Source organism: Colossoma macropomum, unplaced genomic scaffold (assembly GCF_904425465.1).
Source record: "Colossoma macropomum unplaced genomic scaffold, Colossoma_macropomum, whole genome shotgun sequence".
NCBI lineage: Eukaryota > Metazoa > Chordata > Actinopteri > Characiformes > Serrasalmidae > Colossoma > Colossoma macropomum.
The window spans coordinates 21467079-21481711 of NW_023494804.1; the positions used below are offsets into that span (position 1 = coordinate 21467079).

At 39.1% G+C, this 14633-nt stretch overlaps 1 protein-coding gene across 1 annotated transcript in view; it reads left to right on the forward strand.

Moving 5' to 3' along the window:
* fam163ba (family with sequence similarity 163 member B, genome duplicate a) overlaps nt 1–8659 on the forward strand; it is a 39513-nt gene extending 30854 nt beyond the window's left edge. Inside the window, exons 2-3 of the mRNA XM_036595837.1 lie at nt 3217–3332; nt 6645–8659. Of these exons, the coding sequence (XP_036451730.1) occupies nt 3240–3332; nt 6645–7049 (498 nt within the window). The 5' untranslated portion in view covers nt 3217–3239 and the 3' untranslated portion in view covers nt 7050–8659. The remainder of the gene's footprint in view (nt 1–3216; nt 3333–6644) is intronic.
* The last annotated feature ends 5974 nt before the right edge of the window (nt 8660–14633 follow it).

Sequence of the window (14633 nt, forward strand, 5' to 3'; positions counted from 1 at the left end):
CATCGGGAGCTGAAAAATGACAAAAAAGCTGCTGGCAGTGAGACAAGTGATTAAAAATGAGTTCACAGAAGGAATAATTATGCTAGTTAACTTGCTACCATCGTGTGAATCTGAAATGGCTCTAAACTCCCTATGTAGTGCTAGTGCATTATATAGGTGTAATTATGAACTCTGTACCCCGAATAATGCGAAATACTCCAAATTTGTGTTTCAGTCATAACAACTTTCTGTAGACGTAACCTCTTGGACCCCCTGTATCAAATCAAATTCTGGGGGAGTCCATGAAAGTAAACTTATTATGACATTATGTAATATGTTAGAAGCAAAACAGACACTCAGATACAAATTTGGGAAAGCTCATTGTTTAGCTGCTTCACAACAATTGAGCTTCTGTCTCTGGTATTCTTAACTAAATAGAGATGCAGCACTAGTCTGTCCCAGGGTGACGTTGCAGAACATTGGTTGGTCCTTCATAGCCAAGCAACTATGCTTGAGATACCTCTGAAAAAACCTTACAATATGCTGTATTGTAAATCTAAAAACTTGCCCAATTTCCCAAGAGATTGATAGAAAGAGTGAATTTTTACTTATTTCTCAAACTAAAGACAAAAAAGGAGATGTTTAAAATCTTCATTAATGTGTAGAAGGCCGCAGTACCAAACTAGAAAAGAGCCTTTCCAAAGAAAGCACTGTTAAACCCAACATTTGGTTGCCATTGAAGCTAGCACCAGCCTGGCTATGGCGAGGTAGTTAGCAGCCAGCCAACACTGGAGTAGCCAGCAAACATGGGACCATAAATTGAAAAGATAAACTTCACGCGGTGGATGGCCCAATACTTTTATAAAACAGCAATACAGTATAATAAAATCTACAAATACACAATAGAAATGTAATTTATTATGAAAAATAATCACAGCAAACATTTCTTCCACCATTAAATGTATTTCATTTTGAGTTGGCTGTTGTTGCCTATGCAAGCACAGACCACTGAACAAAGAAAAGAACTTTCTGTCACCTATTGTTGTATAATGCAGTCATTTCTTGCATTTTTTAATATTTCATCATATAATTATGAACAGGTGCTTGCTGTATCATGAAATAGTTTCATTGTAGAAACTTTCATTTTGTTTGTAGTTTTTGCTTAATGCTAATTTATGCTAGAGCCAATGTTAGCATCATGCTAACGGTGGTGTATATTCACTTTAAACATCATTAATTATGTCAGATCTTCCAAAAATATGAACATTTGAAGCTTATAAATTCAAGAACCTATTCTTTAGTTTTATTTACTTTATATGCAGTTTCTACAGTGAATACTTCGGTAAAGCATAACCCTGAATATTAATGGAGGAGCCAGTTAGCCTGTTAGCTATCTGCAGAATGAATCAGCCTAGTTAGTTTTCAAGAAAATAAGTTTAATCAAAACTCAGTTACTTAGGGTATGTTTATTTCACAAATACTAATGCTTGGTCTGAACTTTTAGTACATCCAGATGTCCACATGAGCAATAACTGTGCATTAATACAGAATTTAGAGAAATTAGGCTGCCAAAAACATCCTGTTTTGAATTGTTTGTTTTTGTGATGTCACAAAAACCTTTGTATTTACATGCATCTGCCTATTCAGCCTACAGCAGCTTACCAGTGGCCACTCAAGCTGAAGAACGTATCAGCCCAGACTACTTTTTAAACAGTTAGTACAGAGAGTATTTACATATCGCTGCTGTCAGAACAAAACCTTGTATCTCCAAAATGGAAACTTTACAGAACACAAAAACATACATTACGTTTAATGTAAGTCAGTGGAACCAGACTTTTTTCCAAGCCATTTTGGGCCGTTTCTCTGGGTCCATTCATTATTATAATTCACACACAATGTAAAGGGCAACAGGCATTTTCACAATATGTCAAAAACTGAAAAATGAAAAAATGGAGATACATGGTTTTGCTCTGACAGGAGTGATAAATTGGTCTTAAAGGCACAGTAAAACCATAATTCTGTTTAATTCTAATGGGCACATAGAAGTTGAAATAATTAATTTAAAAAAGAACTACGAGTGCTTTGGGTGCATAAATGTCATAAGTGGGCCTCAAGTAAAAAATAAAAAACAAGAAAAAATGTTGGATATAGGCCCTTTAAAAGATATAGAGAACTTTGCTTCCACTATATACATTCATTTCACTGTACATGTTTATCATAGAATTGATTCAATGGAAGTATTGACCTGAGGGCAGCTTGTCTCAGTGCAGGTCAAAGCTCATGCCTGCTCATGTGAACACACAACCATTAATTCATCTATCTGCACTGCTGTAGCCACTTATGCTGTTTCTATGGCTTTATCTGCTCGATCCAGTCTCACTCCATCACTCCCTCATCCACCTCACTGTGCCTTGACCTCTCTGTGCCCTCCATTTAATCTGTCGCCTCTGTTCGTTATCAGGCCTCTCAGTCACAGCGAGACCCTCCATCACTTCCTCTTTCAGCCTGTCTTATTCTCTCCCTCTCATTCGTTCTGCCCATTTCACTTCATCATTACTCTATTTGTGGCCATTTTGGTATTCAAATCATACATGCAGCAGATGTTAAGCAGGCTAAAATACCCATAGCTTATTCTTTTGACACGTTTGATTGAAGTTAATAGAGTTCAACATCACACTGAACGTTTCACGGTGGCAGGGAAGGTTACCTGTGATGTCATCAGCTTTTATTTTGCCTTTGCCTCTCTCTTTCTCTCAAGGGCACTTATTCCTTGGGCTCTACTTTTTTGCTCAGTCAGTGACTCTTTTAGAAGTTGCTTACATTTCTTATGTTGTTATAACATTTAAATGTAAATATGTAATTACATAATTAATTACATAATTTTATTCTCCATTACATTTACATTCAGTATTAACAGGGTTGAATCTGCACTTGCAGCTTGTTTCGATGTCAAAAACTGACCAAAACATGGCAAAAATGTAAAAGGATGGTTCCACAGATCTAGACTGGTATTCCTAACACTAACTTTTCATCAAATCACGATAAAGTATCTCTAATTAGAAGCACAAATGCAGTGTGGATTGAAAGCTTAGAATCTGCATGTTCAACAGAATTTCAATGAGCTATGAGTGAGAAATAATTAAACAAAATATAAGAGATGGTTGTAATGGGATATACGGCTTGGGGGAGCTAGGAGGTTTCATTTCCTTACTCATTCTCTCTCTCTCTCTCTTTCAGGGTGTTGATGGAGAGCTTTTCGAATGACAGCCGGGACAGTGGTAATCACAGGCGGGATTCTAGCTACAGTAATCTTACTGTTAATCATCGCTGTACTGTGCTACTGTAGGCTACAGGTAAGTTTGCCAATATGTAACTGAACAAACACAATAAACTATTTTCATTCCTCTTTCTTTAAAATGAAGTGATAGCTGAGTTTACTTGATTCACATGTGAACATTTCAATATCTTTGTGGTGTCATGAAAATGAATGTGTTTACATATCCGCTATATGGACAAAGGTATTAGGACACCTACACATTACACCTACAGGAGCTTTTTTGACAACCCTTTCTAAATCCATAGGCATTAACATGGAGTTGGTCCCCCTTTGCAGCTATAATGGCTTCCACTCTTCTGGGAAGCTTGCTACAAGACTTCATAGTGTGTCTGTGGGAATTTTTGCCTATTCATTCAGAAGAGCATCCGTGAGGTCAGACACTGATGTTGGATGAGAGGGCCTTGGTCACAATCTCTGTTCTCATATGATGGGGTTCAGGTCAGGGCTCTGTGTGGGCCAGTCAAGTTCTTCCACACCAAACTCACCCAGCCATGCCTTTATGGATCTTGCTTTGTGCGCTGGGGCACAGTCATGATGGAACAGTTCCCACAAAGGTGAAAGCATAGAATTGTCCAAAATGTCTTTGTTAAAGCATTAAGGTTTCCCTTCCCTGGAACTGAGGGGGTCTAGGACAACACCTGAAAAACAGCCCCATGTCATTATCCTTCCTCCACAAAACTTTACAGTTGGCTCAATGCAGTCAGGCAGGTAACGTTCTCCTGGCATTCACCAAACCCAGACTCGTCCATCAGACTGACAGATAGAGAAGTGTGATTTGTCACTCCACAGAATAGATTTCCACTGCTCCAGAGTCCAGTGGTGGTGTGCTTTACACCACTCCATCACATGTTTCAGTCCAGACTGCTTTTTTAATGATACACAATATAGGGCAGCCAATTAGAACAGAGCTCATTAAAATATATCAGTTTCAAAGGGAGAGTAACAAAAAAAAAACAAAAACAAAAACAAAAAGACTATTTACATTTGAGGGATAAAGAGAAGTTAATAAAAACACAAATACAAAAAAATAGTTAAATTACAAAAAAAGGAAAAAGAGCTGAACAAGCTTCACACAATGTTAGAGAAACTCCTTTTCAAGATAAGGAGAAACTGCAGCTCCCTTTTTTACTTCATGTAGGTCTACCAAAATGTTTGTTCAGAAATGTTACATAACATTGAGTTTAAAATGCTACCATACTAATATTAGCTTGATTACGCAATAACAAAATTCCTACATGCAGTCTATCCTAGCACTTATCCTTTTACAAAATCTGAGCATGCTACAGTTTCTCTTTATGTTAAATAGGATTTTTACCACCATTCTGTAAAGCTTGACCTGGACCGAAGCCATCTTACCATAGAAAGCATTTGCGGGCAGAGACTGGATAGGTCAGTTCAATCTCTTTTTGTCTCTTTTTCTCTCCCCCTATCTGTACCCTTTCCTCATGAAGCTGCAGTAAAGTAATCTCCACCTTGTTGTAGTAAAAGTGTATTGCTGTGTTGTAGCACTTTCTTCCTGCAGCTGGGCGTTTAAGTGCCCTTCTCGTTCTCATGTCATGCTAGTGTCTTTACTTTTCAACACTTGCTGTCTTAAGGAAGTGGCTCGCTGTCACAAACACTCACAGTACCTCTTGTGGCCTCCATAATCGAGCAGTCAGTTCACGTTTGCGCTCTCTGATGGCGACAATGTATCCCTGCTGTGATCATGCTGATAGAACATGGCATATTCTCAGATTTCTGTGAATCTGAAACATCAGGAAGCAGGAGAGAAAAGTAGACACGCATGTTTGTAGGTCACAGACAAGGCAACGTGTATCTAATAAGATATCTTCCTTAATTCAGTTGCTGCACATAGTAACCAACCACTAATAATCACGTAATTAGATAGACCTACAGGTCTCGGTCCTTTCAGACATGCTTTCATCCTTCTCCTTACCAGCCTCGTCCCCACTTCCATGGACTTTATTAGTTTGACCTAGTTTAATGTGTTCTACAATGGTCAGCCCTTGCACTGTGACACAGACATAAAGTTGGGATGACATCTTTTTATCATTAGCGTTCTCTAACACTACCTGTTTCTAGACCAGTGGACTTAAATTAGGGTGAACGACCCAACAAAATGACAGCCCTCATTATTCACAATAAATGAGGACCTGGTCTTATCTGACTTTTTCTATGGAGTTGCCCCAGTTCTCATTAAATGTCCTTTAATCCACTCAGTCTGTATTAAACCCAGCAGTGCTGCTGGTGGTACAGTAATAAAGAGCGTGCGAAAGTGCTAATGCTGTAGGTACCCTAGTGTTATCATATGTGTGACCCTCTGTGGCTAATTTAGTCGTGTTCAGTATGATAGAAAGTGAGTCAACATGCTAACATTGTAGTTACTTCAGTGTGATGTTTGGTATTATTATTGGGGGGTCTGTGACTACAGTAATATATATATATATATATATATATATATATATATATTCAGAATACATTTAGAATACATTACATACTTAATTCATATTGTTTCTTGCTGTTACTGGTTGGGAGTTGTCTTCATGTAATTATTCTGTTAGTTCATTTCATGAAAAATTCCTTATCATTTAAAAAAAACAGAACTTTTGTCTCTCTCACCACCTGATTTAGTCCACTGCTGCTCCCAGTATCCCCTGAGTAGAAGTTCAGTACAACATCAATAATACACTTAGTTAGCACTTGTAAACATGTCCATTACTGAGATTATTAGTTTGATCATTCCTTTGGCAGAGCTCAGTAACACTGAGATTAATAGCTGATCATCACACTAATTTATCAGTCTACTCAGGCTTTAGCAGAGCTCAGTACCACTGAGATTAATAACTGATAACATTGATTTATCAGTCTACTGAGGCTTTTCTAGAGCACAATTACTGAATACATTTAGGACAGTGTATTCAGTATTCAGCCATCACTGTTTCTACAAAGTATTTTGTCCAATCCTATATACAGGAAAATTTGTGGGGACATTTTCTTTGATTATTCCTAGTCAGAGGTTGGAAATTCTGAGTTACAAGCTTTAAACAAATGCGTCATTAACCCTACCCAAGGTGTGCCTCCGCCCCCTTCAGATTGCATTTAGAGGTGAAGAAAGGAGTAGGTGAGGGGGCAGGGCTACATCTTCAATCTAACAGTGACAAAATGATGGGACAGATGTTTAGCTCCACCCACCATGTAGCTCAGATTCTTTAGTGCTGCACAACATTTGTAATATTTGAATCTGGTACAGTCCTGTGTTATGTGTGTTTGTAATCCCAAAAAAATTCAAATATTAAGGAAATTTGCCTGTTTTCTCCCTGTGTCTCAGTATTATTGCTGTAAGAAGGAGGAATCCGAGTCGGAGGAGGAGGAGCCTGACTTTGCCGTCACGTCTCGCCTGCCGCCTGTACACTCCAATCACAACATCCTGGCGGCCACCGTCCCCGCGGCGGCCACCCCCAATGGCCCTGCCCTCTTCACGCCACCCCCAGCCCGCAAGCTGACCCGCTCTCAGACATTCTGCCCATCCTGCACGCACTACGACATGCCGTTTTACCTCCAGCAGCCGGATGGCCTGCGGAACGGCGGCGAGCGCCTCAGCTACCGCAGCATTCAGCAGCAGGACCTGGAGCTGCCCACGCCGCTGCCCAACTACCACAAGCTCAATCTCAACCGCTCCATCACCATGAGGGAGATGTTCACCCGCAGCTGCAGCATCAGCACTGACGTCTAGCCTTGCACCCTCTGCAGGCCTGCAGGCCAAAACAAAGGCTAGCATGAATGCTCTGTTTTGGTTTAGACTGATACATGGTGGAAACTCTGTACACAAAGAGAATAGGAAGGTCACCCTTGTTGCGTTTGGCTGGATAAGCCTGGCCTATGGACGACCAATATTGTGCAGTGCTATTTAACAAGACCTGGTCATTTTGGAAAGGCAGACTGTTGTCCATGAAGCAAGATGGAAGATATTGAACACTATTTCTCCATCTCCCTGAGAGGTTCTCTTACTGACTGGCCTGTATGTTGGTGATGATGGAGAAAACAAAGCAACAGTGCGTTCTCTAAAAGAAAAAAAAAGACAGAAATATTAGGTGGCACCTTAGAAAAGGGCTTTGGAGAGTGTTTTTCCATACAATCCTTTCATTTTACAGAGGAAGACCACCAGGCAGAGCAAAAAGGTTGACACGTCCTTTTGTACATATAAAACCAAGTTGTACCTTTTGTATTGTCAGTGTGTGACTTAAGTGGACTGTATTTATGATGAAATGGTAGAAACACCAACTCGGCTAAAACACCAACTAGAATACAAGCTGTAACTTAAAGCTCAGTGTGGGCTGCAATAAAAGACCTGAAAAAAGTGTAAATGGACTCAGAAATGAAATATTATAAGTAAATATAGATAAACTGCTAAAAAGCAAGATGAAGATGAAATAAAATGATTTTTCTAAAAGAGCTTTGTTATTTGTAAAGCCCCACTCAGTGTGCTATTACAGATACAGGTAGATGTTTTTTTAACATTCATCTTATTGGAAGATATTTCTGTTTTTAAAAGTTATCAATTTGTTCTGCTATGTTAACTGGACAGTTTAGATCTTTTTTTCATCTGCATTCATGTGTGGGAAGAGACATCTGCAGCTACTGAAGTAATTCATAGTATTTATTTGATGGCTATTGCTAATGTGACCCATTGTGTGAAGCTTTAAAGCTTCCGCAAGCTCCAAGCACCAGTGGATTATAAGGGCTATATTTGCTCTTTCTAAACTTTGCTTGTTGGACTGAGAGTGGTTTATTATTTGCAAGACTTATGAACTTTAACAGTTTCTGTGTTGCTGTTATTTGGCATCACTGATTACCACAAATATGAACAGAGCATTGAAAGTGACTGGCTCCTTTTGTATGATGGCACTGAGTTACAGAAGTATTTCATTTTCCTCAGTTCTTTTGCTTTGGCAGTGATGTTGGTACTTCTCTGTAGTTGACACACTAAGTCCTAATGGTGATGTTCTGATGTTTGCAATCACCATGTAGTTGTGGCTTGTGCCCTGGCAACTTCCTGCCAAATCTCTCAAGTCTCTACTACCCTCCCTCCCCTGAAATACACATACACACACACTTTTTGTGCCAGGTAAGCAAATGCAAGACACTTAATTTATTATTATTATTATTATTATTATTATTATTATTGTGTTCTCTTTTATCTGCATTGGTACTTTATTGCCGTATTTTGGTTCCAGCTTTTAGGCACTCTGTTTTCATGTTGTAGGCTAAGGTGATGCAAAACATGTCATATTTTAATCTGTACAACTATGAACACAGTGTTGATAATAAAATTGGTGAAAATTATTCTGCTCTTTTTTTAACCCTAGAAATGGCATATCAACATTGAGGATCATCTGTATCTGCCCAGTATTAGCAGAAAATGCTGGATTGGATATGGGAGGGGAAAAAAGACTTAATCCAATCCAATAGATCCTCATTTTAAGGTTTCGTAAGTTCTAAAGAAAAACATATCAGATGAGTATTAGTATGGATACTTAGGGTTTCAATATCGGTATCTGCATTGGTATCAATTCTGTGGCTTTAGCAAGCAGATGTCCACATTGGCGAAGATTGCACTGAGTGATGGGGAGAGGAAGACCATCTTTCTAGAAAGAGCAAGGCCAATTGTGTGGGACTCCCAGCATCAAACATGACAGGGCCAACACTTAGACCACATGTGTCAGGCTCCAGTCCTCACAGGCCAAAACACTGCAGACTTCAGCACGCTGCCTCAATAAACACTCCTGATTCAGCTCATCAGCTAATTAGCTAATTAGCTTCATGAACTGACTTCAGAGCATTAGAAGAGGGTGAACGCTAATTTCCGCAGCTTCTTGGCCCGGAAGGTCCACAGTTTGACATGCCTCACTTAGACGACTGCACTACTCAGCAGCCCTGTTCAGCCCATTTTGAGTCACAGACAAAAAAGACAAAGCAACTTTACTTATAAAATATTATACTACTATATTATAATACTTATTGCTTCACATAGTCATGCTGTATGCAAATGTTTGAACATCTTCGGTCATTTTTGAAAATAAGGTAACACATCCTCTACAGGGAACACACTTAATTATGGCATTTTTCTTCAAATTGCAGTGCACAGTTTCTATTTATTGAGTTTAACACATTGGAAAAAAACACAGTATGTACGAAATGAGCCATAATTTCCTAAGAACAAATCCCAAATAAGAAAACATCGGTGAATGTGAGAATCTTTGTAAATGAGTTTTAAGAAGAAATTTCTTTTTAAGAATGGTTGGTGAATAAGGCCCAATATTATTAAACAAAAGCTGCGTTCCAAAGCCTAGGCTGCAGCTGAGGTAGGTTGGGTCCTCGGTAGGACTGTCCTGTGAAGCCTCCTCCTTTGTAGCCTATTGGTCACACAAATAGAACAGTCCTAATGGGGCTGCGTAGTGGCGTCACCAGAAAGGTCCCACCTCTTGCGATTGCGGCACGAAACTTGTGAGGAAACTGGTGAGAGAAAACAGAGCCTGCTGCATTGTGTTTGTTAATTTTTTTATTTTTTCACAAAAATGGAGGAGATGTTCTTATGTAATGCGAAAAACTACATATTTACAAATAGCTCCAAATAAAATACGATATATGGTCAACAAGCTCCGCTCCAATGGCTCTGTTTTCTGTCATTTTTGTGGTGTTGTTTTTTTTTCTTTACGTTGTTCATGCGCAGAGAACTGTGCGTAACTGAAGGCCTGTAAGGATACAAGGTTGCATCTTTGAAATCTTTCAGAACATAGGTTGCATTCCTAGGCCTTCTATGACAAAGTCAGTGAAAAATGCAGCGTACCTCGGCTGCAGCCTAAGCTTTGGAACACAGCTAAAACGTACATAACTGTGCATTAACACGTGCAGGAGTGTGTCTATAGTGAATGTGTACTTTCTTCCAACAAAACAGTTCATTTGACCAGGGGCTCCATCGCTTTTGCATACGACTATAATTAATAAAAAACACATAAAAATATAAATGTAAAAAAATGTAAAAATAAAAAAAATACATCTAGCTTAATAGCATTAAACAGTCTGTGGCAGATACAAATGCCCTGTTAGCATATTCATGGTTAAACACAGCACAGAAGTCTGCTCAAAGGAGCTGAATGAAAGAGTTTAGAGCTACATTCTTCAAGGAGACTTCCATTTCTTGCCAGGTCATACATCCAATCTAATTCCATTTGAATTTAATACATTGTTCATTACGCCTAGATGGAGATGTTGGATTAATGAGCCAATTACAAGAACTCATCACAGTTAATGTGGGCAAATGAATTTCCACGTTTTCATTTCCTTGTTTGTGGTTCTCTAAAGGCCAACTTATTTCCATCTACAGAGCCACTGAGTAGCTGTGAAAAATTGCATATCACCAAACATGGCAGTAATAATCACATCTGACCAGCGTTTGAACTTCGAATGGTTTAGCCACGGGCAAGGAGAGCAAGGAGAGGGCTATTGAAGCATTTATCACCTGTATCCCAGAACCAGGACCTGTAGGCCTACTTATGCAGCATAAGCCTCAGGAAATATTTTAAAATGACATATCATTACTGTCAAAACCCTGCAAATCCATTTTTGCTGGTTTAATTAAATAAATAAATAAATAAACATTTCTACATAATGTAATGCCACCTTTACATTATGTGAACAGTTCATGATGAACAGACCAATAGACACACACACACACACACACACACACACACACACTTTTCTAAGCCGCTTATCCTTCTGAGTCACTGGAAAGCTGAAGCCTATCCCAGCCATCATTGGGCAGAAGGCAGAAAAAAAAAAACTCTGGACAGGTTGCCAGTCCATCACAGGGCAAACAAACAGACATATACAATCACACACACACACACTCACATAGGGGTAATTTAGACTAATCAAAATGCTCCAAAATTATTTGGAAAGCAATCTTGTTTCATTAACGTACATTTAGAGCTATAAAGTTACAAGAATGCCGATATATAGACCAGTGGTCCTCAAATCCAGACCTTGAATCCACTTTCCGTTCCTGGGTTTTGTAATCACTGTAAGTACGACATAAGGTGGCTAATCAGCTACGTCAACAACATTCAAAGTCCAGTTTTGAGGACCTCTGATATAGACCACCTACTCTCTACATGTAAGAGAGTAATCCCCCAAATGATTACCACAACCCGACAAAGCAACAAAGATAACTCCTGAACATGGTCTCTGGGTTTGCAGTGCACATGAAGCCCATCACAGATCGTAGCTTAGATTAGGGAGATAAAGTCCTTCCATAACATTCAAGCCAACTGAATGGGCATCTCATGCCATCTGCATTACTGGTCAAAAGAAGTGCATGTCCTTCAAATATACAATCGACAAAGAAATGTTCCTGACTGGTTAAAACCTTCTCACTGATCCATATCTCTGATCTATGTGTATAATCTATATCTAAAACAGCTTCTCCTAAATTCAGCACTCAGCACTCAACACAACATACAGCATACCGCTATGCCGCAGGATATATCTGAGTGGTTTTGAATTTGTTATACACACTCCGATAAAATCCTCACTGTCTGTACATTCATGCTGCTCCACAAGGATTCATATCTTTGATAAGCCTTTTTCTCTGTTGCCTTGGTAACATTTAAGAGTCCAGGAACTGTTTGAACAGACACTCAAATCCAACCACAACTCACACAATTTACATTCCCTGAAGCTTCTATAGGTACAAAACAAGTGTTGTAGTCTAAGCTGAAGTAGTGAGTACAGTGACCAGCTGACCAGTTGGCAAAACTAGCCTAGCTAGACCTTGGTGATGTATCTAAAGCATTAGCTAGCCTAGCTATGTAAATACCTACACTCTTGAAAAGATGTTTCCGTTCAGGACGGTAAAGAAAATAGTTCTATACAGAACGATGAATACTCAAAGAACCCTTGGCATGATTAAAGAGTGTGTTTTATAGGGTTCTATAGGGCACCAAAAAGGGTTCTTCTACTGTTACAGGCTTGACATCGTAACAGTAGAAGAACCCTTTTCAAAAAGGTAAGTGTTAAACAAACCAGAATTTGTTCTCAATCAGCTTCATGAGGTAGTCACCTGGAATGGTTTTCCAGCAGTCTTGAAGGAGTTCCCAGAGGTGCTGCTTGTCCTTCACTCTGCAGTCCAACTCATCTCAAACCATCTCAGTTGGATTTAGGTCGGGTGATTGTGGAGTCCAGGTCATCTGACGCAGCACTCCATCACTCTTTCTTGGCAAAATAGCCCTTACATAGCCTGGAGGTGTGTTTGGGGTCATTGTCTTGTTAAAACATGAATGATGGTCACACTAACTGCAAACGTGATGGGATGGCATGTCGCTGCAGAACGCTGTGGTAGCCATGCTCGTTATGTGTGCCTTGAATTTTGAATAAATCACCGACAGTGTCACCAGCAAAGCACCCCCACACCATCACACCTCCTCCTCCATGCTTATATATAAAAGCATAAATAAAGATTCAATGTTAAACCAACTTTTATTTAGTAAGATGGAACTAGTAAAAATTTGAGATGGACTGGTACCTGTCTATACTAACATGTGAAAATGTCCTCCTAATAAATTATAATTTAAAACATAGCTTTTTAGGCCAGTGTTCCTAAAAATATATCATCCACTGTGTTAATGATGAACTTCAAATCTATATAATGTAATATAGGTTCAAAAGACTTATTCTGACATTTTTTGTCCCTTATACATTGCAATGAGCTCTATGGACACAAATGGCCCTCTTTTCTGAATGACTCAGAAAACTGTGACCCAAATGGTCCTGCTCAGATGTCTTACTCAAAACAACTTGCATCATAACTTGCTAAAATTCCACCTCTCCATTGCTCACCCAGTGTAGCAAGATTGGAGGCATACTATAAATTAGCCCTCTGATGACCTGTGTGTGAGCATGTGCATGTGTGTGAGTGTGTATGCTAGATAAATGTAATGTCAGACCTGAACCTGCCATAAAAAACAGACTGGGGGGTTGCAGAGATGAATAATTTAAAGCCGTAATCGGCTCCTCTGCATCCAGCTCATGCAGCCAGACCTTTGAAGTATTGATGTTTTATGACAGGCCTTGAGTTATTTCTCTTCAAGATGTACCACGCTGTCCCATGAGTGCTGCATCTCTCTCTCTCTCTCTCTCTCTGCTCCAGAGTGAAGAAGGTGTGCCAGCCCGTGTGTGTTTTATGCTCTTTGGCAGTAATATAAGGGAAGTGGTGTTGAGATGCAGAAGGCCATCATAGACTAGCAGGAGCCTTTCTGCTGATGTAGGATGAGATTTTGCTGCCTCCATCCAAACCTTAGTGGAGACTGACAAGCTGATCACAGATCAGCATGAGAGTGAAATGTCTACTAGCAGAGAGTTCTCAAAGTCTGTTCCTGGAGAGCTGCAGCTCTTTCTAGTGCTCCATTTAATATGGGATGAAAAATTCTAACCAAAAGCTGCTGAATAAGAAGCCAAATCCAGCCTTGCAGAAATTCAGACATAAAACAACATTTAGCTTCATTTTTGCTGGGTCTGCAGAGCTAGTGTTAGAAAGCAATACGGACATAATTGTATATTCATATTGTTTAGTTTTTATTAAAGTTATTTAACGTTTCTTATTCAAAAAGGACACTCCAGAATAAAAACCCCATCTACAAAAATAGGTTTAGTTAAGCATCATAAAAGGTTTCACTAGAAAAAAAACAAAGGTACTATACAAGTACATTTCTCGTTTATCAAGGTACAAAATGTACCCTCAAAGGTACAACAGTGGTTTGAAAGTCTAACAGTGTACATTAAATATGTTTTTCAAGGGGAGCAAAACATATTTGTGCCTTTTCATAACCTAATGGTTTAAAAAACAATACAATAAAAAGCCTGGAGATGAGACGGGGTGTGTGGAGTACAATCTAAACATATAATTGCAATGGAATTTGGTACAATTATGTTCCTTAACTAAAGGTACTGAAGATGTACCATTGGAGGTACGACCCCAGTGACAGTACAGTACCTTCTTTTTCTGAGAGTGATCATCATCATCATAATTTTACAGTTTTAGTTTAAAAAGCACCTATTTTTATAGCAACTTTCTCAATACCAAAGACACTTAATATCTGAAAATATATCTGAATGATGGAACTGGATTTTATACTACAATAATCTAATGAAAATTGGTAGTTTTCTGGCATTAATGGAGGCAAACCTGAAAGTAACAGAGCGCTGGTATCCTAGCCAAATTTCTGACCAATTACTGGACACCCACGAGTATAATTTGGCCCAC